The sequence below is a fragment of the Canis aureus genome, chromosome 1, assembly GCF_053574225.1.
Source record: "Canis aureus isolate CA01 chromosome 1, VMU_Caureus_v.1.0, whole genome shotgun sequence".
In the NCBI taxonomy this organism is placed as follows: domain Eukaryota; kingdom Metazoa; phylum Chordata; class Mammalia; order Carnivora; family Canidae; genus Canis; species Canis aureus.
In genome coordinates, this window is record NC_135611.1 from 107,566,227 (window position 1) to 107,589,527 (window position 23,301).

Here is a 23,301-nt window from a genome sequence, read left to right on the forward strand (position 1 = left end):
TTTCTCTCTTAAAAATTCAACTTAGTAGGGCACCTGGGTGGCTCAGTCGATTGAGCATTGATTTCAGTTCAGATCATAATAGGGTTGAGGGATCATGCCTGGGCCCTGCATTTGGTTCCTTGTGTGGCAGGTGATGGGGAGTCCGCTTGAGATTCTCTCTCCCTCTCCCTCCCCGCACCTCTCTCAAATCTTTTTTTTTTTTAAGATTTTATTTATTAGAGAGTACACAAGTGGGGGAGGGGCAGAGGGAGAAGCAGACCTACCTCTGAACAGGATGCCCAATGTGGGGCTCCATCCCAGGACCCTGAGATCATGACTTGAGCTGAAGGCAGACACTTAAGTGACTGAGCCACCCAGGTGCCCCTCAAGTAAATCTTAAAAAAAAAAAAAAAAAAAAAAAAGAAAAAGAAAACTGAAAACCTGTCCATGCAAAAACTTCTATGGGCCAAAGAGTAGAAACAACACAATGTCCATCAAGTGATGAAATGGATAAATAAAAATGCATGTTCATACAGCGGAATATTATTCAGTCATAAAGATAAGGAAGTGCTGATACCTGCTACCAGGTGGACAAACTTTGAAAACTAGTATGCTAAGTAAAAACTGAGACAAGGGGGCGCCTGGAGGGCTCAGTGGGTTAAGCGTCTGCCTTCAGCTCAGGTCATGATCCCAGGGTACTGGGATTGAGTCCCATGTCTGGCTGCCTGCTCAGCGGGGAGCCTGCTTCTCTGTCTCTCTCTGCTGCTCCCCCTGTTTGTTCTTGTTCTCTCTCTTTCCCTCTCTCTCTCTCTCTCTCTCTCCCCCTCCCCCCATAATGTCTTAAAAAAAAAAAAAAAACGCCAGACACAAAAGGTCACATACTATACAATCCCTATTACATAAAATGTCTAGAATAAGCAAATTCATCAGACAGGAAGGAAATTTGTGGTTGCCAGGGGCTGAGGGGAGGGAATAGGGAGTGAATAATGAAAAGGTCCTGGTTTACTAGGGGTCGGGGGAGTGGAAATGTTCTGGAATCAATGGTGATGGACACCCCACTGTGTAAGTCAGTGAATTTTGCACTTCAAAGTGTTTATTTTATAGTACGTGAGTTGATGTTTCGGATTTTTTTTTAAGAGGAAGCGTGCACACTGGAGAGCGGGGTGGGGGGGGGTGGCGGCAGAGGGAGAGAAAAATCTCAAGCAGGCTCCACACCCACCATGTTGCCCAACATGGGCCTTGATCTGAGGACCCTGAGATCACAACACAAGCCAAAACCCAGAGTCAGATGCTTAACTGACTAAGCCACCCAGCTGCCTCCCCAATTTTTTTTTATTTTTTATTTTATTTTTTTAATTTTTATTTATTTATGATAGTCACACAAAGAGAGAGAGAGATGCAGAGACACAGGCAGAAGGAGAAGCAGGCTCCAGCACTGGGAGCCCGACGTGGGATTCGATCCCGGGTCTCCAGGATCGCGCCCTGGCCCAAAGGCAGGCGCTAAACCACTGCGCCACCCAGGGATCCCCCCAATTTTTTTTTATTTATTTTTTTATTTTTTTATTTATGATAGTCACAGAGAGAGAGAGAGAGGCAGAGACACAGGCAGAGGGAGAAGCAGGATCCATGCACCGGGAGCCCGACGTGGGATTCGATTCCGGGTCTCCAGGATCGCGCCCTGGGCCAAAGGCAGGCGCCAAACCGCTGCGCCACCCAGGGATCCCTCCCCAATTTTTTTCTTAATCAGATCTGACATGGGGGCACCTAGATGGCTCAGTCAGTTAAGCATCTGCTCAAGTGATGATCTCAGAATCCTAGATCCAGCCCTGCATCTGGCTCCCTGCTCAGTCAGTGGTCTGCTTCTCTCTCCGGCTCCCACTCCTCACTGCTCCTCCTGCTCACTTTCTAATAAATAAAATATTAAAAAAAAAAAAAAGCTCTGACATCATCAGAGACCCCACCTAGTTACTTCTCCCCAGCCTGGCTCTCAAAAGCATGTGGATTTAATGCACATCGATCTGGAGGTGTGAGGTGCATTTCTGGAGGTGTCACCATTGAAAGAATGGAAAGCAGAAGAGTTCAGAAGTTCTTCTGTGAGTATTGGTGATGATGTGAAGAAACTAGACCTCTTTTTTTTTTCTTTTACCACACTGTTAGGTGTGGATACTGGAGCAGTAATTAGGCGATATCTGGTAAAAGCTAAAGATATGCAGGCCCCATGGCCCCGTGATCTCAGTCCACGGACCCACACACCCAACAGACACACAAACATGCTCAAGAAAACACAGATGGCAGTCCTCACAGTCTGGGGCATCTGGCCGGCCCAGGCCCACGAGCACATGACTCTTGATTTCATGGGTTCGAGCCTCACTTTGGGTGTAGAGATTACTCATTCATGAGAGACACAGAGAGAGAGAAGCAGAGACACAGGCAGAGGGAGAAGCAGGCTCCATGCAGGGGACTTGATCCATGATCTCCAGGATCATGCCCTGGGCTGAAGGTGGCGCTAAACCGCTGAGCCACTGGGCTGCCCCAAAGATACAATCTTTAAAAAAAAAAAAGGAAAAAAAAAAAAAAAGAATGTTCGCAGCAGCTCTGTCTCTAATGCCTGTAGCTGGGAATGACCCAAAAGCTTATCAACAGCAGAACAGATGAACTGTGCGCCATGTACAGTGGAGTGAGAAGGAAGAAACCATCTGCCCAGTACAGGAGTCCATGCAGCATGATTCCACTTCTCTAAAGTCAAGTGGCAAAACTATGCTGTTTGAAATCAGCATAGTGGTTCTCAGGACACCTGGGTGGCTCAGCACTTGGGCGGCTGCCTTCAGCTCAGGTCATGGTCTCGGGATCCGGGATTGAGTCCTGCATCGGACTCCTGTGGGGGGGCCTGCTTCTCCCTCTGCCGTGTCTCTGCCTCTCTCTGTCTCTCATGAATAAATAAATAAAATCCTTAATATAAAAAGATTTATCTATTTATTCATGAGCGGCAGAGACACAGGCAGAGGGAGAAGCAGGCTCCATGCAGGGAGCCTGATGTGGGACTTGATCCCAGAACTCCAGGATCACGCCCTGAAACAAAGGCAGACGCTCAACCGCTGAGCCACCCAGGCGTCCCTAGATAAATCTTAAAAAAAAAAAGGGCGGGGAGATAGTGGTTCTCTGGGGAGGCCACAGTCTGGGTCCTGCTAGGAACTGACCAGATAATATTTGGTTTCTTGACCTGAATACCAGCTACCAATGCATGTGCGCAGCTTGTGAAAATTCATTACACCAAGCACTTGAGTTGTGTGCATGTTATGTGTTTTATACTCCCATAAAATTTACCGAAATTCACAGCAATAACAAAGAGGTGTGCTTGGCAATTTGGCAACGCCTACCAAATTCATAAATCCCACTTCTAGGAATTTATCTGCAATTAAACTCCTAGAAAATTACAGGCATGCTAGAGCCTTCTGTACAACATCGTTTAGAAAAGACTGGAAATATCCTCAATGTTGGTAAATGGAGAACTAGTTGAATCTTACTGGAATGTTTTTTTTTTTTAATTTTTATTTATTTATGATAGTCACACACACAGAGAGAGAGAGAGGCAGAGACACAGGCAGAGGGAGAAGCAGGCTCCATGCACCAGGAGCCCGACGTGGGACTCGATCCCCGGTCTCCAGGATCGCACCCTGGGCCAAAGGCAGGCGCTAAACCGCTGTGCCACCCAGGGATCCCACTGGACTGATTTGAATAGTCTTCAAGATATATTCTTGGGGCCCCCAGCTGGCTCAGTCGGAAGAACATGTGACTTGATCTCAGGGTCATGAGTTTGAGTCCCATGTTGGGGGCAGAGGTTACTTAGGTATAAATATACATTCTTAGTTACCTCAATACAAAATAAATTATAGGGACACCTGGGTAGCTCAGTAGTTGAGCGTCTGCATTTGGCTCAGGTCATGATCTCAGGGTCTTGGGATCGAGTCCCCAATCCCTGCAGGGAGGCTGCTTCACCCTCTGCCTGTTTCTGCCTCTGTGTCTCTCATGAATAAATAAATAAAACCTTAAAAAATCAGGATTCTGACTAAAAAAATTGTTACATGAAACAAAGGTAAAAAATATTGTTAGTCATCTGGTATTCTTCCTATTAAAAACAAAAACAGTTTGTACACATTTGCCTAGATCTATGCAAATTCTCCCTGGAAAAAAACACTGGCTGCCTGTGAGGAGGCGAACTTGGTGGAAGAAGGATTCGTTCTTAGCATATAACATCCTGCACATTTAGAATTTTGTATCCTATGAGTATATTGCCAGAACTTAAAAATAAACAAAATGTGCAAAAGACAAAAAAACAAAATAGGGAGAGGCACTAATGGTGACAAGATGCCGGACTGCTGTCATAAGCTGTTCCATACAACTAATTTGTTGCTGTGTATATTACTTTGATTTCTAAAAGTGTTTTAACTAACTATAATTTAAACAAAAATTTGAAAAGAAGAAAAAAATTAAAATTCGTAATGTTTTCAAACATGCAGCCCCCAGAGATCTACAAATTTATCCTTTCATAAACCAGTTCTCCACATCCAGCCACTAGGGGGCAGTATATAACCATAACTAAAAGCTTGGATTCACACATACTTGGGTTTTCTTTTTTTTTTTTTTTTTTTTTTCACACTTGGGTTTTCAAATTCCAATCCCATCATAGGTAACCATGATAAACTCTGGATAAAACAGAAAACAATTACCTAAAGGCACTAGAAAGTGAACAAAAGCAGCCAGAAACTGGAGGGAAGTTGATAATAAAACAGGAAAGGGTGGGACGCCTGGGTGGCTCACTGGTTGAGCACCTGCCTTTGGCTCAGAGCATGATCCTGTGATTCCAGAACTGAGTCCCACATTGGGTTTTGTGCAGGGAGCCTGCTTCTCCCTCTGCCTGTGTCTCTGCCTCTCTCTGTGTCTCTCATGAATAAATAAATAAAATCTCTAAAAAAAATAAATGAATTTAGCAAGTTCACAGGATACAAGGTTAATATACAGAAATAATTGTATCTTATTTTGTAGAGGCAAGAAATTGGAACATTAAATTTAAAAATAACTTCACTGGGGCAGCGTGGGTGGCTCAGCGGTTTAGCGCCACCTTCAGCCCAGGGTGTGATCCTGGAGACCCAGGATCCAGTCCCACATTGGGCTCCCTGCACGGAGCCTGCTTCTCCCTCTGCCTGTGTCTGTGCCTCTCTCTGTGTCTCTCATGAATAAATAAAATCTTCAAAAGAAATTCACTTACCATACCATAAAAGCCAGAAAATACTTAGAGAGAAATTTGATAAAACAGATTTAAGACCTTTACTCTGACAGCTACAAAACACTGCTGAGAGAATGCCAACATTTGTATCTCTAGAGAAATATACTATGTTCATGGATTGGAAAAATATATTCTTAAGATGCCAGTTCTCCCCACATTGGTCTATAGGTTTACAGTCTCACCCTGGATTACTTCCAGCTCTTTCATCAAGAAAAAAAACAAAAATCACCAAATATAGGGGATTTATGACTTGATTTATATTTTCTTTTCTATTTTAGTTGTTTATGATTTTTTTCACTAATAGGCTTTATTTCTAGAGTAGTTTTGGGTTTACAGAAAAAGAAAAGAGGGAGAGAGTTCCCATGTATACCCCCTTTATCCCACCTCTAGATTCTCCTCTTATTAGCATCTTGCTTAATGTTGTACTTTGTTATTATTAGTAAGCCAACATTTTTTTTGTTCAGAGGAAGAGAGATGGGGGATGGGCAAATGGAGAGGGAGAGAATCTCAAGCAAGCTCCATGCCCAGCACAGAGCCCAACCTGGGGCTTGGTCTCGTGACCCCAAAATCATGACCTGAACTGAAATCAACAGTCATACACTTAACCCACTGAGCTACCCAAGTGCCCCAATACATTATGATTAACTAAAGTTCATAAATACATTAGGTTTCACTCTTTTGGGGGTACATTCTAGGGCTTTTGATAAAAGTATGATGACGTTTACCCAGAATTACTGTATCATACAGAATCATTTCATTGCCTTAAAAATCAGGGGAATATATATTTATTTTTTAAGTAGGCTCCACACCCAGCATGGGGTCCAACATGTGGCTTGAACTCATGATCCTGAGATTAAGACCTGAGCTGAGGTTAAGTCAGATGCTCAACTGACTGAGCCACCCAGGCGCCCTCAGGAGAATATGTTGAAAGGGTTTGGGTTTTTTAGGTTTTGTGTTGTTTTGTTTGTTTTTTGCAGGTTTTATTTGACACAGAGAGAGTGCTAGAGAGCACAAGCAGGGGAGCAGTAGAAGGAGAGAGAGAAGCAAACTCCCTACTGAGCAGAGAGCCCAATATGGGGCTCAATCCCAGGACCCCAGGATCATGACCTAAGCTGGAGGCAGACGCTTAACCAACAGAGCCACCCAAGCTCCCTTCTAGAGGAAAATTTAATGAGTAGGTCTCATGGGGCTGCAGAAGGGCCCATAATATCCTGTCCTTCTGTCCCAACTCAGCAGCAAGGTGGCTCACATCTACTCCTCTCCTTAAGACCCTGTATGACCTAATCTCGGTCACCTCCCTTCCTCTCTCACTTGCTGACTCCATTCCAGCCACACTGGCCTCCTGGTTGATCTGCGCACACACACGGGGCACACTCTGGCTTCAGAGCCCTTTGCTGTTCCTTCTGCCCTCTGGCTCTCCCTCCAGGCCTCCCCAGGGCTTACTTCCTCATTCTGCTCACCAGTAAGGCCCCTCCTGGCCACTCAACGGAGCACTGCCATCCTGTGCTTTCCAGAGGGCAGAGCCGTCTGTCTGGCTTGTTCCCCGCTGAGTCCGGTTGCCTAGTTTTATTGTCTCCAGGAATGCCCTCAAATCCTGCCAACCCCCTTAACCCCCTCTTCGAATGTCTGAACCCTGCAGTCCACAGACCCTCCATCCCCAGCCACAGCCCCCAATTCCTCCCCAAGGCCCCTGTCGCCCCCTTAGAGACACAGAGACGAGGCCCCAGCACTGGAGTTTATTGCCTCCCTGGCAGAGAGGAGGCATCCTGGGGGCAGGGCCGGGGGGCAGGCGAGTCTGAGGCCAGTGAGGGGGGGTGTTTCTCTGCTGTGTGATCTGAGGCTCAGATTTGGAGCTGGGGTGCTCAGTGGAGGCTCTTGGAGGCTGAGCTTAGTATTGGGGGGAGCCCTGGGCTGGGCTGGATGATTCTGCCAATGAGAAACAGATGTTCACTTACCCTTTGGGTCTCTGAGCCTCCTGAGGGTGGGGTGGGAAGGGCTGGGGGTGCTGCAGTATCTTGGAGAAGTTGACCTGCTGTGTCCCTGAGAGCTCGGGCAGAGGGACACAGGGTGGATAGAGGTGTCCACATGCTACAGGTCCAGATGGGGAGGGGGGCCTGGCCACGGGGGCCCCTCCTTGGGTCACCCTGTGGGGCTACAAGGCTCGTAGTGGGCGCCCTGGGGCCTGGGGCTCAGAGCTCATCATGGTGACGTGTCAGGTCCTCGCCGTAGTTGGTGGCCTGGCTGCCCACGAACATGTTCCAGTTACTCAGGATCTCGGCCTTGCTCAAACGCCCATCCTGGAGGGAGGGTCACAGGTCAGCAGGGGGGACAAGGGGCCCTGCCTGTGACACTCCTCTCTGAACCTCTCCAGCCCACGGCTTTCTGGGTCCCTGTCCCCTACCTTTCCTCCACTCCCTCCCTGGGTCTCTCTATTCCTCTTTTAATCCCTGCCCTAACAGGCCCCCTCCCCCCCAATCCCTACCCCCATCCTGGGTCTGGGGGGCCCAGGTCTGGGCATTTCTGCACAGCAGCCCCCTGGGGCACCTTGTCCGTGTCGCTCTCGTGTAGCAGGTGGTTGGCCTCCACCAGCGGCTGGTCCTGGGCCGGGGGTAGCACCCAGTGGCCCACCTCGCTGCCGTCCAGCCGCCCATCCTTGTTCAGATCGCGGAAGTCCCGGAATTGCTCCCGCTCGGTCTGGACCCAGGCCGGCTCCTCCTCCCCGGGCTCGGCTGAATACAGATCCGCTGGGCCAGGCAAGAAGGGGCGACGTCAGGCAGTTCTGGTGGGCACCCCGGGGCTCTGTCCCTGCCCTGACGCCTCCCAATCCCAGACCCCATCCCAGACCCCAGAACCCCGGGTTGCCCCCTTTGCTTTCTCTCTCGCCTCGGTTCCCTCTTCTGTTTGAATGGGATTGATAGTGACACCGGACTGACAGGTGATCGCCCTGCCACAAGGAAAATTACTTGACTGATGGATCATTTCCTCAACTAGCTGTCAGTCAGTTGGCCTGATAACACATAGGAAATGCTGCGTGTCCCTTGTTGTGCAGTGCACACAGTCACACCCCAACCCTTAGAACAGCTCACCCCACTTTAAGAACTGTGTGCTGGGCAGTACAGAGGGCCCGTGATGTTGATGAGCACTGGGTCTTATACTATATGTTGGCAAATTGAATTTAAATTTTTTTAAAGATTTTACTTTTTATTTATTCATGAGAGACACAGAGAGAGGCAGAGACACAGGCAGAGAGAGACCAGGCTCCCCGCAGGGAGCCTGATGTGCGACTTGATCCCAGCACCCCAGGATTACGCCCTGAGCCAAAGGCAGACACTCAACCACTGAGCCACCCAGGTGACCCTGAACTTAAATTAAAAAAAAAAATCGGGGTGCCTGGGTTGTTTGGTTGGTTGGGCAGCTGCCCTTGGCTCAGGGCGTGATCTGGAGTCCCCCAGATCCAGATCTAGCCCCGCATCCAGCTGCCTGCTCAGTGGGGAGTCTGCTTCTCTCTCTGACCCTCATGGCTCTCATGCGCTTGCTCTCTCTCTCTCTCTCTCTCTCTCTCATGCTCTCTCAAATAAAGAAAATCTTTTAAAATTTTTAAAATTTTTAAATAAATAAATAAATAACTTCACTCAGGATTGTTGGAGCCTCTCATTTGTTTTTTTTTTTTTATTTTTATTTATTTATGATAGTCACAGAGAGAGAGAGAGGCGCAGAGACACAGGCAGAGGGAGAAGCAGGCTCCATGCACCGGGAGCCCGACGTGGGATTCGATCTCGGGTCTCCAGGATCGCGCCCTGGGCCAAAGGCAGGCGCCAAACCGCTGCGCCACCCAGGGATCCCAGGAGCCTCTCATTTGTTTCAGTTACTTGTAAACATTTGAAAAACTCTTCCCCTAACCTTGCCGCTAGGGGCTGTCTGGGAGAAAGCAGCCCACAGATGGGTTTGGAAGACATTACCACCCAATAAAAAGTATGAAGGTCTCTATACCAGATCCAAGACCATGATAAGTACAGAATGCCTTCCTCTCCTCAGGGACCAGGCCAGGCAGCTGTCACGAGGATGTCACCAAAGACAGAGCAGGTGCTGGACACTCAGTAAGCTTTCCAGAACAGTGAGTGCAGAGCACCCCCCCCTTTTTTTTAGTGGTTCTAAGTCATATTTTCTTCCAGGAAGTGATGGCAACAGTAGACGGGAGCTGTCGTAGGTTTTTTTAACTTGTGGAGAAAAACTTACAAAGATTCAAAACGTAAGCTTAAAAAATAAAAACAAAAAATAAGGGGTGTCTGGCTGGCTCTGTTGGAAGAGCATTTGACTCTTTGTTTTTGTTGTTGTTGTTTTTTTTAATATATTTTTTTAATTTTTTTTTATTTATTTATGATAGTTACAGAGAGAGAGAGAGGCAGAGACACAGGCAGAGGGAGAAGCAGGCTCCATGCACCGGGAGCCCGATGTGGGATTCGATCCTGGGTCTCCAGGATCACGCCCTGGGCCAAAGGTAGGCGCCAAACCGCTGCGCCACCCAGGGATTCCTTTGTTGTTGTTTTTTAAAGATTTTATCTATTCATGAGAAACACAGAGAGAGAGAGAGAGGCAGAGACATAGGAAGAGGGAGAAGCGGGCTCCCTGCGGGGAAAAGCAGAAAGACACTCAGCCACTGAGCCACCCAGGTATCCTAGCATTTGACTCTTGATTGAAGGGTGGGGTGGTAGTTGTGTGTTTGAGCTCTATGTTGGAAGGAGAGATAACTTAAATAAATAAATAAAAATTTAAAGATTTAAATAAATAAATGAGCTTTAAACAATTTTTAAATTGTGGTAAAAAGCACATAACATAAAGCCACCATTAGTGGCATTTAGAATCTTCACAGTGTTCGCAGCAACCACATCCACCCAGAACATTTCCATCCCCCCAAAGGGAGACCCTTTTCCCATTAAGAAGCAACTCCCTGGGCAGCCCGGTGGCTCAGCGGTTTAGCGCCGCCTTCAGTTCAGGTCATGATCCTGGAGTCCCAGGATAGAGTCCTGCATCTGGCTCCCCGCAGGGAGCCTGCTTCTCCCTCTGCCTGTGTCTCTGCCTCTCTCTCTGTGTCTCTCATGAATAAATAAAACCTTTTTTAAAAAAATTAAAGAAGTGACTCCTTTCTGCATCCCCCCCACTTCAGCCCCTAGCAATTAGTAATCTAATTCCTGTCTCTTATGAATCTTCCTATCCTGAATATTTCATATAAATGGAGTCATACAAGAATATCATGACCCCTTTGGCTGGCTTCTTTTACTTGGCTTAGTGTTTTTATTTTTTTGTTAAAGTGTAGCTGACACACAATGTTACATTCATTTCAGGTGTGGGACCTGGTGACTTAGCATACTGTTTTGAAGATTTACCCACATTGTAGCCTGTGTGAGTACTTCCTCCCTTTTTATGGCTCAATAACTTCTACCACCTTCCCCTTTAGCAGTCATCGGCTACAGGCATCATGGTTGACTAGATGTTATTCTATCTCTTGGCTGCTCTACTACCATTGCCTTTAAAGGTAAGGAAGCCAAGGCTGAGAAAGGTCAAGGAACTCATTTCCGGGCCCATGGCTGGAAGGTGGCAGGTGGGAAGCACGCAGGCTCCAGAGTGAGCAGAATGCACCTTGAACACAATGCACCCCCACCCCTCCCACCTTCCCTGACACACCACCTGTCCCCCAGCCTGGGTGAGGGCCCAAGGTGCCCCTTCCATTCTCCTGACTCATGCTCTTCCATCTACCATTCAACAGATGTCAAATTACGTTTTCTTGGGGAACCCTGGGGTCCCACCTGCATCTGTTTCTCTAGACCCCTTAGAGGGAAGGGAAGCAGCCTAGAGGTCAGGGTGGGACCCTGGACTGTCACCCTGCTCCACCCCAGACAGGTAACTGGGTCCCTCTGGGCCTCAGCTTCCTCATCTGTAAAATGGGGTAATAATACCCATCTTAGGGCACCTGGGTGGCTCAGTAGTTGAGCGTCTGCCTTTGGCTCAGGTTGTAATCTCAGGGTCCTGGGATTGAGTTCCACATGGGCTCCCTGCGGGGAGCCTGCTTCTCCCTCTACCTGTGTCTCTGCCTCTCTGTATGTCTCTCATGAATAAATAAATAAAATCATTAAAAAAATAGCCATCTTGTAGGACTGATACCCATCTTGTCGGGTTAAAAGTTGTTAACCACTCAGAACAGTCTAGCATGTGGTACGTGACATTGCGCCATTTGTTGGTGATGATGCCTGAATTCTTTCTTACAAAAAAAAAAAAAAGACTTCTATCTTCTATCTTCCTCACTGATGTAAAAAAGATAAATTATGCTCAAATAAAAATGTCTTGCCTGAGGGTTTGTTCCATAAAAACATGCTATGGAAAAATGTTTTCAGGGGTGCCTGAGTGGCTCAGCTGGTTGGGCATCTGCCTTCGGCCCAGGTCATGATCTCAGGGTCCTGGGGTTGAGCCCCGTGTATGCCTCCCTGCTCAGCGAGAACTCTGCTTCTTCCTCACCTCCCTCCTTGTGCTCTCTCTCTCTCTTTCACTATCTCTGTCTCTCTGTCTCTCTCTCACAAATAAAATAAAAAAGAAAGAAAAGAAAAGAAAAAAGAAAAGAAAAGAAAAGAAAAGAAAGAGAGAGAGAGAGGAAGGAAGGAAGGAAGGAAGGAAGGAAGGAAGGAAGGAAGGAAGGAAGGAAGGAAGGGAGGGAGGGAGGGAGGAAGGAGAAAGAAAGAAAGAAAGAAAGAAAGAAAGAAAGAAAGAAAGAAAGAAAAAAATGTTTTCAAACTTGTAAAAATATCCATATTTAACAGCTTTCTCCTCAACTATATTCTTTACCCCCTGGGCAGTCCGGCTGGCTCAGCAGTTTAGCGCTGCCTTCAGCCCAGAGCCTGATCCTAGAGACCTGGGATCGAGTCCCACGTCAGGCTCCCTGCATGGACCCTGCTTCTCCCTCTGCCTGTGTCTCTGCCTCTCTCTCTCTCTCTCCCCCTCTCTTTCTCTCTGTCTCTCATGAATAAATAAATAAAAAAACTTAAAAAAAAAGTTATTTACCCCTGAAGGCAGGGGTAGAGGCATGGCCAAGAGGAAATTTGGGCGTGTCACAAGCCTCCCCCACCAAATTCTGAGTAACAGGAGACACAGCCTTTGCTGTGCAAAGGCAGGCTCAAGACAAGCTCCTTGATTTCTAAATTTTAATTAATGCAGCCGCTGAGGCCCGATTTTTTAGATACTCCAGACCCTCCCAGGAAGGAACCTGGTCTATGATATCTGCTGTATCCTCAACCATGAACATGCAATAGGTGCTCAATACATGTTTCCTGGTCTCAGCACACCATGAGTGCTTAACAAATGCTTTTTTGGGTCTGGCACACAGGAGGTACTGGATAAATGTTTCCTGGGCCTGGCACATAGTAGGTGCTTGGTAAAGATTTGCTAGACCCAACAAATATATGTACTCGATAAATGTTTGCTGGGCCTGACAGACGGTGGGTAATGGATAAATACTTTTAGGGCTCAGCAAACAGTAGGTGCTCCATTAATGTTTGGTGGCTACATGAACTCAAGCAATGCCCCTGCCCCCACTTTAGGATGGCCATTGGTCTCTTATGGGTGTATACATTGGGCTGTTTGGGGGAGGACAGGCGTCCTCAGGAAGGGGATCAGGTCTCACTCACCGATGTACTCATCCACTTGGACGTAACCATCCTTGTTCTTGTCCAGATCCTCCAGGGTTTCCTGGGGAAAGACAGGCATTGGTGCTGGCTCCTGAGGAAGCCTGGCCCTCTGGGATTGGGATGTGAGGTTCCCTCTGGGAATCTGGCTCTGGCTCAACTGTGTGACCAGGCTTGGGAGCAGTCTCAATGGGGTCAACCTGTCCTGTGGTGGGGGTAGGGGTTGGGTGGCTTTCTGGGGTGTGTAATGGGCCCCTATTTAGTGCATGGGGGCCAGGGAACCCAGATGTCCTGTGATGCACAGGCTGCTTCCACAGAAAGAGACCTGTCCTGCATCCCTACTTTTCTCACACCCCACAGCAAACACTCTCCAAGGGCAGAAGCCTCTTCCCATTGAGCAGAACCCAGACCCCAGCTCCATTTTGCATATGAGCATGACATACTTGGTGGACCATTGTGACACACACAATACCTCCGCTCATGGTTCTCTCTCCACTTCTTGAGCAAATAGCTTCTGTTTCCCACTTTTATGCTCAAACTCACTCACTTTAAGATGGTGTAGGGCCTGACACTCCACTACGCCTTCTTTGGAAAGAAAGCTCCAACATTTTAGGGTTGCCAGAAAAAAATATAGGATGCTCACTCACATCCAACTTTCAGATGAACAACTAATATTTCTGGTTTTTTTTTAAAGATTTTATTTATTTATTCATGAGAGACACAGAGAGAGGCAGAGACACAGGCAGAGGGAGGAGAAACAGGCTCCATGCAGGAGCCTGATGTGGGACCTGATCTCGGAACTCCAGGATCACGTTCTGAGCCAAAGGCAGATGCTCAACCTCTGAGCCACCCAGGCATCCCCTAGTAATTGTTTAGCATAAGTATGGCCCCACACGAAATTTAGAACATACTTATACTATAGGACAAAGTTCATTTGAGTTTCAGAGAATTTCTTAACATGAGTATGTCCCAAATACTGTGTGAGATATATAAAATTTATTTTTTATATTTTTATTTTTTATATTATTTGTTATAAATTCAAGTACAATTGAATGCCTTTTGTTATTTGATAAATCTGGTAACTCTACAACACTAACATATTGAAATTCCTGGTTTTTTGTTTTTTGTTGTTGTTGTTGTTGTTGTTAAAGATTTTATTTGTTTATTAGAGAGAGAGCAAGCAGGGGGAGAGTGACACGCAGACTCCACGCTGAGCACAGAGCCCAACATGGGGCTCAGTCTCACAACCCTGAGATCATGACCTGAGCTGAAATCAAGAGTCAGACGCCTAACCAACTGAGCCACCCAGAAGCCCAAAAATTCGTTCTTTTAAGTAACTTTCTTTTTTTTTTTAAGTAGGCTCCATGTCCAATGTATGACTTGAATGCATGACCCTGAGATCAAGAGTCACATACTCTACTGACTGAGCCACCCAGACAGACACCCCTATAAGTGATTTTCCCTTAGTTTCCGCTTTATACAAGATAGTCGGGGCAAATAGTAATGTTTTGAAATCCTGTGTGTGGGGAGATTACACTGGATATCCATGAATGTGAAAGAGGACAGCAGAGTTTAGACAAGGGCTTGGCAAACTTTTCCCATAAAGGGCCAGAGGAAACAGATCTGGTTTTGGGTGCTGTAGAGTCTCTGTTGAACTGACTCAACTCTCTGTGGTTGTGGCACATGAAAGCTTAAGGGTGTGGCCACACTACAATAAAATTTTATTTGCAAAAACAAGCTGTGGGCTGCAGGTTAGTTTTCTGACCCCTGGTGCGGGCCATGGATTCAACTGCTTGCTGGGCTTCAAATCCAGGCTGCGCCACTTCACCTCCAGGTCATCTCACGCTAGTCACCTCACCTCTCTATGCCTAGGTGTCTGCCTATGTAAAATGAAGAGCAGAGCCCACTCCCATAGGGTTGCCATGATGATTCAATCAAGCTAATGCCTAGGTAAGGGTGTTACCACGATGCCCCTGCCACAGAGGGCACATTCAATCAGAATCTGTTAAATAGGGATCCCCGGGTGACGCAGCGGTTTGGCGCCTGCCTTTGGCCCAGGGCGCGATCCTGGAGACCCGGGATCGAATCCCACGTCGGGCTCCCGGTGCATGGAGCCTGCTTCTCCCTCTGCCTCTCTCTCTCTCTCTCTCTCTCTGTGACTATCATAAATAAATTAAAAAAAAAAAAAAGAACCTGTTAAATATTCTCACTGCCTGGCTGGCTCAATCAGTAGAGCACACAACTCTTGATCTCAGGGTTGCAAGTTCGAACCTCACATTGGATGCAGAGATCAATTAAAATTTCTTTTTAAGATTTTATTTATTTATTAATGAAAAACACAGAGAGAGACACACACACCGGTAGAAGGAGAAGTAGGCTCCATGCAGGGAGCCTGATGCGGGACTCAATCCCAGGACCTCGGGATCACGACCTGAGCCAAAGGCAGATAGATGCTCAAACACGAGCCACGCAGGCGCCCTTAAAGTCTGTTTAAATTTATTTAAAAAATAAAATCTTAAAAAAAAAAATCTTGGGCACCTGGGTGGCTCAGTCGGTTAACCATCTGCCTTCGGCTCAGGTCATGATCTCAGGGTCCTGTGATCGAGTCCCGCATCAGGCTCCCTACTCAGTGGGGAGTCTGCTTCTCCCTCTCCTGCTCCCCCTGGTTGTGCTTTCTCTGTCAAATAAAATCTTAAAAAAAAAAAAAAAATCTCAACTCAGGAGAGTAAAGAGGCAGTACGACATTATCTGCTACAAAGAGGGACATAGGGCCTTGTAGGATGGGGAGTCTAGTTGGTTCAAGGAGGCTGGGTTAACAACATCTCTCCTCCGTAGATCATAGTCATCTCTAGAACCAGCTGGAAACCCCACCTCAAAGGTGAACACACCAAGTCAGTAAAATGCCTTAGAGATATCTAAAACAAAACAAAATATCCAAAACAATTGCAAATGAACATCCCAGTGGAGCCAGTGATTTCACTGCTAGAAGTTTTATCCTGTAGCTATATTGACGTGTGTGTATAAAGTGACACAATGAACATTTACCACCAGTCAATTTTGCAGTTTTACATGTACTAACTTATCTAAGCCCTATAACCAGCCTTGATGTAGGGATAATTATCAGTACCACCATTTTACAGATGAGGAACAGATCCAGAGAGGTTAAATAACTTGCCTAAGGTCACAAAGCCAGGAAGCTGCAGGGCTGGGATTTGAACCCAGGCCTTCTGGCCTGAGAGCCCTTGATCCTAACAGGCTTGCCACAGACCCTCAAACCCACTCTGGAAATGGAGCCATACGAAAGGGGTTACCTGTGGGGACGGGGTTGGGGGATAGGACTGATGAGATGAGGAGGGCAGAGGATTATCCACCTTTTTTTGCATCCTTTGGGCATTTAAACACATCAATATGTAGCCATTTTAGATGTACATATAATTACACTTATAAAATAATTTGCAAAGAGGTACCTGGGTGGCTCAGTTGGTTAAGCATCTGCCTTCGGCTCAGGTCATGAACCCAGGATCCTGGATTGAACCCCACATCGGGCTCCCAGTTCATCAGGAGTCTGCTTCTCCCTCTCCCTCACTGCTCCCACTTCTTGTGCTCTCTCTCTCTCAAAATAATTAAATAAAATCTTTAAAAAAAATTATTTGCAAAAAGTTAGGCATGGTAGAAATGGATATAAATCCTTCTACTAAGAGTGAACCCTAATGTGCGCTGTGGACTTTGGGGTAGTGAAGATGTGTCATTGTAGGTCTATCCATTGTAACAAGTGTCCCACTCTGGTGGGGGATGTTGATGTGGGGGAGGCTTGTAAGTGTGGGGGCAGAGGGGAATATGGAAAATCTGTGGACTTTTTGCCCAGTGTTGCTGTGAACCTAAAACTGCTCTAAAAATCAAGCTCTGGGGTGCCTGGCTGGCTCAGTCAGCAAAGAAAGTGACTCTTGATCTCAGAGTTGTGAGTTCAAGCCTTACCTTGGATGTGGAGACTACTTAAAAATAAAATCTTTAGGGATCCCTGGGTGGCGCAGCAGTTTAGCGCCTGCCTTTGGCCCAGGGCGCGATCCTGGAGACCCCGGATCGAATCCCACGTCAGGCTCCCGGTGCATGGAGCCTGCTTCTCCCTCTGCCTGTGTCTCTGCCTCTCTCTCTCTCTCTCTGTCTCTCATGAATAAATAAATAAAATCATAAAAAAAAGGAATTGGTGAAAAAAATTATACTGGAATAAGAAGACAGAGGCCAGCAGAAATGGCCTCAGAGTAGATACTCCATGTATGGGGTTGAGATAGGGTTTGGCCAGGATTGGGGTTCCCCAAGGCATTTCTGGGGGATGTGTTTTCAGGCTGGCACCCCAACTCCAAATGGGAGCACAGGAAGGGTAAGGCAGGACCAAGAGTGATCAGACAATGGGAGGTCAGCTGTTGGGCAAAGGAGAGGTTACCCTCCACTGATCTGTTTGCAGGCTGGGTTCCCTGGGGAAGGTGCTGGAGGATCAGGAGACTGGATCCCCCAAGGTAAGCACTGGAAGGTGGCCCTGACATCAGAAGCCCAGGTCCAAGGAGGAGGTGGGAAGTGGAGAGCAGGCCCCTCGGGCCCTCACTCACAGCTATCACGATGTCCCGCATGTGCGGGAACTCTTCTGGGTGCAAGAAAGCTGTCAGCTCTTCCCGAGTGGCCATGGAGTCCCCGTCCTGGTCCGCCACCCGGAACCGCCGCTCATCCCGAGCCAGCATCTTCTTGTAGGTCTCAGCATCCTCCACATCGTGAAATTCTTCACCTGCGGAAGGGGGGATCTTGGTCAGGTGTGCTTTCATGGTGGGAACACCAAGCAGGTTGAGGGAAAAGATAACAAAGGACCCAACTCAGTAAAGTCAGGGCAGGAAGGCCTCCCCAGAACTAGTAATAATATATATTCATTGTATATATTAGCAACCTTGTCCTGAGAGTTTATTAAATGCTAAGCTCTTTATGTACAGAATTGCATTTGATTATCACAAAATGCAAGTCAAGAGTGTTCTTTTATTTATTCTCACTTTATGAAGGAAAAAACGGATTCCCACAGACAGGAAATAACTGGCCCAAAGTCATGCAGCCAGGAATGGTGAACTCTGAGTTGACACGGGCCTTTTGGGCCTCAAGATCCCCTCTGGTGCAGTAAGTTATATAGACTCAGGTTATAGGACAGGTTTCTGTCAACAAAGAAAACAGTATGAGCAGAATGTGGAGGTCTGAATAGCTCACTGAGTTCAGGGAAACTATAGGAGATCCATATGGCTGGCCGGAAAATGCAGAAAAAGAAAGCCAGAGCTGATTAACTGAGAGTCTCCTCTGGAGGTACTGGGGAGCCATGAAGCCATGAGCAGGGGTGGAAAGACCCCTCTGGGGATATATGAGGGACAGGCTGGAGGAGGGGTGTGGAGGGAGGGTTTAGGAGGAAGAGAACAAGAACTGCGGAGGGTTGCAGGGCTAGGGCATGAGAATAGACAGGAGGGAATGCAGTTAGGAGATGGAGTAAATGGATTTGGGGTTCTCAGGAGGAGAGATCAGAGATCAATGGTCAGGAAGACAGAGCATGGGAGGTAGATGTCCCTGGTCAAGGATCCCCCAGCTGTGGTTATAGAGGTCGTGGACGCCAGAGTGAGAAGCCAGAGATCAGGGACTGGGAGTTTCAGGGTGATGGGGTACTAGAAGTGGGTAGACTTTGATCAAGAGTTGGAGGTTAAAAAAAAAAAAAAAAAGAGTTGGAGGTAGAGGGACGCCTGGGTGGCTCAGCGGTTAAGTACCTGCCTTTGGCTCAGGGTATGATCTCACTGTCCCGGGATCGAGTCCCACATCAGGCTCCCTGCATGGAGCCTGCTTCTCCCTCTGCCTGTATCTCTGCCTCTCTCTCCGTGTCTCTCATGAATAAATAAGTAAAATCTTAAAAAAAAAAAAAAAAAAAAAGAGGGATCCCTGGGTGGCGCAGCGGTTTGGCGCCTGCCTTTGGCCCAGAACGCAATCCTGGAGACCCAGGATCGAATCCCACGTCGGGCTCCCGGTGCATGGAGCCTGCTTCTCCCTCTGCCTGTGTCTCTGCCTCTCTGTCTCTCTGTGTGTGTGTGTGTGTGTGACTATCATAAGTAAATAAAAAAAAATTAAAAAAAAAAGAGTTGGAGTAGAAGGTTAGGGATTCTTTTTTTTTTTTAAGATTTTATTTATTTATTCATGAGAGACACACAGAGGCAGAGACATAGGCAGAGGGAGAAGCAGGCTCCCCGCGGGGAGCCCGATGTGGGACTCGATCCGAGGACTCCAGAATCACAACCTGAGCCAGAGGTAGATGCTCAACCACTGAACCACCCAGGCGCCCCAAAGGTTAGGGATTCTGTTTCATAGGATAAAGCTTCTCAGGATAAGGCTGTCAAAAAGGTCAGGGTCACCACGTGTGTGTTTTGAGGGAAGCAGGAGCAGGGTCTCGCCGCATACCCGGCGCGTAGTGGCCATAGGTGGCGTTGCGCAGCTCCTCCCAACCCACACGGCCGTCGCGGTCCGTGTCGTACGTGTTCCAGGCGGCGCTCACCGAGTCGCGGATGTGCCGCTGCTGCGTGTGCGAGATCCAAGCGCGGAGCTCGGCCAGCGACACCCAGCCGTCGCCATCCCCCGCGCGGTCCATGCGGTCCACGATGCGCCTGCGAGTCGGGGCGGGGCACAGTCAGTCCCGGACCCCGCCCACCCAGAGACCCGCCTCCGTCCAGGCCCCACCCCTCCTGCGGGAATCACGCCCCCACTCAAGACACACCCCCATATAGGGTAGAAATCACCGGTCCCGGGGCCGCCCTCACACTGAGGGGAGACCCCCGTCAACCCCGGGGTCGCGCCCAGCGCAGGGCTCTGCCCCCTCAGTCCACACCCAGTGGGTCCCTGGCGGGCGCTGCGGTCCTCCACACGCCCTGGTTGGGGGAAGGACCTACGACAATCCAGGGCCACACTCTCCACTCTGACTCCACCCCTCGACCCTTACTAGCTCCATCTCGTTTGTCCGAGTTGAGGTGGGGACAGGGAGGAGGTGTTACACCGCGCCCCTCGCCCGCAGGCCCCCTATCCCAAGACTCTCTGAACTCTGGTGGTCACCGCCGCACACACCCCGGCCAGTCTCCCAGGCAAGTCTTCACCCCGCCCCCCGCCCCGCCTGCCTGGCTGCGCGGGCGATTTCAGGGCCCGCCCCCTCCAGCCCCACCCTATGCTGCGTCCCGCCCCTTTCCCCTACTTTTTCCAGACTGTCTCGGGCTTTGCCCTACGGCCATCACCCGCAACCCCGCGGGCCTGGCTTCCACACTCCCCTCCCCATGCGCCGGCCGGATCCTGTGCACCTTGTCGTCGCCTACGAAGTCCCTGAAGGCCCTTCCTCTGCACCCTCTCTCTGGACGCCCCTGTCTGCTCCCAGGCCCCCTCCCCACTCCCCCGACCACTCCCCGCCACCGGTTTGGGTCCTTACCCAACCACTCACAGAACCCTCTAGGTCATAGTCCTTAAGCCCCCAACCCAGTTCCCAGGGTCAACTCTGAGGTGGCCCTGCCCAGGTCGCTGCCCTGTCCCGTGCCAGGCTCTCTCTACTCTGATGGGTAGCCGGAGTCCCTGGACTCACACCCTAGCCTGAGGTTCAAGTTGTTAAGAGAGTGGGCTCCACAGCCAGATATTCTGGGTTCAAATCGTGCCACCTCCTCTTGCTGGCTCTATGACCTGGACAAGTCACTTAAAAAACAACAACAACAAAACAAACAAACAAACACAAAGGGGTGGCTCAGCGGTTTAGCACCGCCTTCAGCCCAGGGTGTGATCCTGGAGACCCTGGATCGAGTCCCGCGTTAGGCTCCCTGCATGGAGCCTGCTTCTCCCTCTGCCTGTCTCTCTCTCTCTCTCTCTCTCTCTCTCTGCATCTCTCATGAATAAATAAATAAAATCTGAAAAAAAGAGAAAGCAAACATTTTTAAAAAACCGTGCCTCAGGGCGCGATCCTGGAGACCCGGGATCGAATCCCACATTGGGCTCCTGATGCATGGAGCCTGCTTCTCCCTCTGCCTGTGTCTCTGCCTCTCTCTCTCTGTGACTATCATAAATAAATAAAAATTATTAAAAAAACAAAAACAAACAAACAAAAAACCGTGCCTCAGTTTACTCCTCCGTAAAATGGAGGATAAATAACAGAACCTACCCTGCAGCATGGTTGTAGGGATTAAATAAATTAACCCTTGTAAAGCACTTAGAACAATGCCAGGCATTGTAGCGATCTTATGCCAAATGCATTAGCCAATCACTCTGCCTTTCCTCCTCCTTCCCTCTTTTGCCCAGTGCCATCTGTGCACAAACTCTGACCCAGCAGACCCTGTTACCATCACTCTCTCCACTCCGATCTAATCAGCGTTGTCTCCTGTCTCCCATCTGGACTACTGCAGTTGCTTTCTCACTGGCTCCCTGCTTCTTGTTCCCTATAGCCTGTTCCCCAAAAGGCAATGAGAAGGATTCTGTTGAAACCTAAGCCAGCTCACATCCTCCCTCTGCTTAGAGCCCTCCCATGGCTCTGGCCTCCCTAAGAGAAACGCTAAAACGCCCTGACTTCTTTGTTTCTTCTCTATCACCTTCCACCTTCTCCTCTTCACTCACTAGGTTGCAGCCACAGGAATCTCACTGTTCCTCAAATATCAGGCCTGCTCCTGCCTCAGGGCCTTTGCACTTACAGTTCCCTCCACCTGTAATGCTATTTCCCCATATATCCACATGGGTCGAATTTTACCTTCTCACTGAGGCCTCCCCTCCCCTCCCTGTTTAAAATTACAACCCTGATCCTCCTCTCCGTCTCTCCTACCCCAGTCGCGCTCGGCTTTCCTCTGGGCTGAGCTGGTCGAATTCTTTGGCCACTTCCCGTCCCAGGAAAGCCTCATGGTCGTACTGGAAGTTCCCGTGGGCATCATCGTGAGGGGCCTCGCTCAGGGGGGCCGTCTGGTGCACCCTGCCCTGGCCATGAGGGCCTGCGTCAGGGGATGGCTTGCCCTGGGTCCCGCGTCTGAGCAGCAACAGCAGCAGCAGAAGGGATGGTCGCCACATCATCGGTCCCTAGGGAGCGGTGGAGGTTAGGAGTTAGGGGTCACGGGAAAAAGAATAGAGAGAGGATGGGAGAATGGGGGTGGGAGGCGGAGAGACCTAAGACAAAACAGAAAGACAGTTGGCTGCAAAGTTTAGGGCTCAAGAGCCGGGGATGGGAAAAGGGGGGGCGAGCTTCTCAGAGGCAAAGCCAGAGGTAAGGGACTGGGAAGCTCCTGAGAGTCCCAGACGGGTCCCAGAGCCTCTAGTGGAGGGGGGTGGGGGTTCAAGCGGGAGACGTGGCACACTTCCCACGCAAAGTATGGGGCGGGGTCGTGGCCAGAGAGCAAATGCAGGTCCCCCAGGCTTATTTGCAGCCCGGACCCAATTTATCGACCCGACAGAACCCGAGCCGTCCTCCCGGGACAAGCCACCCGCCCTGGCCTCCCTTTACCAGTTTATCCAGCTTCACTTCGCTCTACATAGGCGGCTCTACGTTCTCCGAAAAAGATGCCCAATTTGGCGGCGGTCCAGCTAGGCCCCGCCTCCAGCGGCGCAGAGGCCCCGCCCCCAGCCAATGAGCGCTCAAGAGGACCCCCAGGGGGCGGGGCCGGTGACCTCCGGGCGGGCGGCGGGCTCCCCACGCCACGTCCACAGAGAAGAGCGCGGCCCCCGAGGTTCGGCCCGCCCCTTCCCCCGGTAGGCGGGTGGGCGGCCCCGGAGAGCCGCGGATGCCAGAACTACAACTCCCGGCAGGCATCCGAGCGCCCTGCAGACCACCGACCACCTCCAGCAGTTGTGTTTCCGAAGCGTCTTGGGAGGTGTTTTGGGTGTTGTTTTTTTTTTGGAGGGGGGAGATTTTTTTTTTCTAAGTTTATTTATTTAAGTAATCTCAAAAAATAATAATAATAATAAGTAATCTCTACACCGAAGGTGGAGCTGGAGCTCAGGACCCCAAGATCAAGAGTCGCATGCTTTTCTGACTGAGCCAGCCAGGCAGCCGGGGAGGTGTATTTTTATCTTTCTCTTTGTCAGCATGGTTTTAAGAAAGACGGGAACCAAGGGCCAGGCATCTCCTTCCCTCAAGGGAACAGTGCTTCTCTTCCGCTCCACCCAAGGAGTCAGTTCAGACTCCAGCCAGGAATTCCTCAAAATGCGTGGCACAATGTAGGCATTTGGTAAATATCTGTGAAGCTTACGAATGAAAAAGACGGGACTTGGTATATAAAACTGGCATATTCCCAGACGGCAATATGTTAGCCTCTGGAGAGATCTGAAGCTCAGGATTTAGCTATTCCTTCCCCCCACTTG

General features: G+C 49.0%; 1 protein-coding gene across 1 annotated transcript; it reads right to left on the reverse strand.

Moving 5' to 3' along the window:
* Positions 1–6,984: 6,984 nt before the first annotated feature.
* RCN3 (reticulocalbin 3) lies at positions 6,985–22,615 on the reverse strand. Its single transcript, XM_077845268.1, has 7 exons — positions 22,445–22,615; positions 21,776–22,023; positions 19,399–19,601; positions 17,538–17,710; positions 12,937–12,997; positions 7,808–8,007; positions 6,985–7,560 (listed from the first exon to the last, which is right to left on the reverse strand). The coding sequence occupies exons 2-7, from the start codon at positions 22,015–22,017 to the stop codon at positions 7,453–7,455; spliced, it is 987 nt and encodes a 328-aa protein (XP_077701394.1). The 5' UTR covers positions 22,018–22,023; positions 22,445–22,615; the 3' UTR covers positions 6,985–7,452.
* Positions 22,616–23,301: the final 686 nt, after the last annotated feature.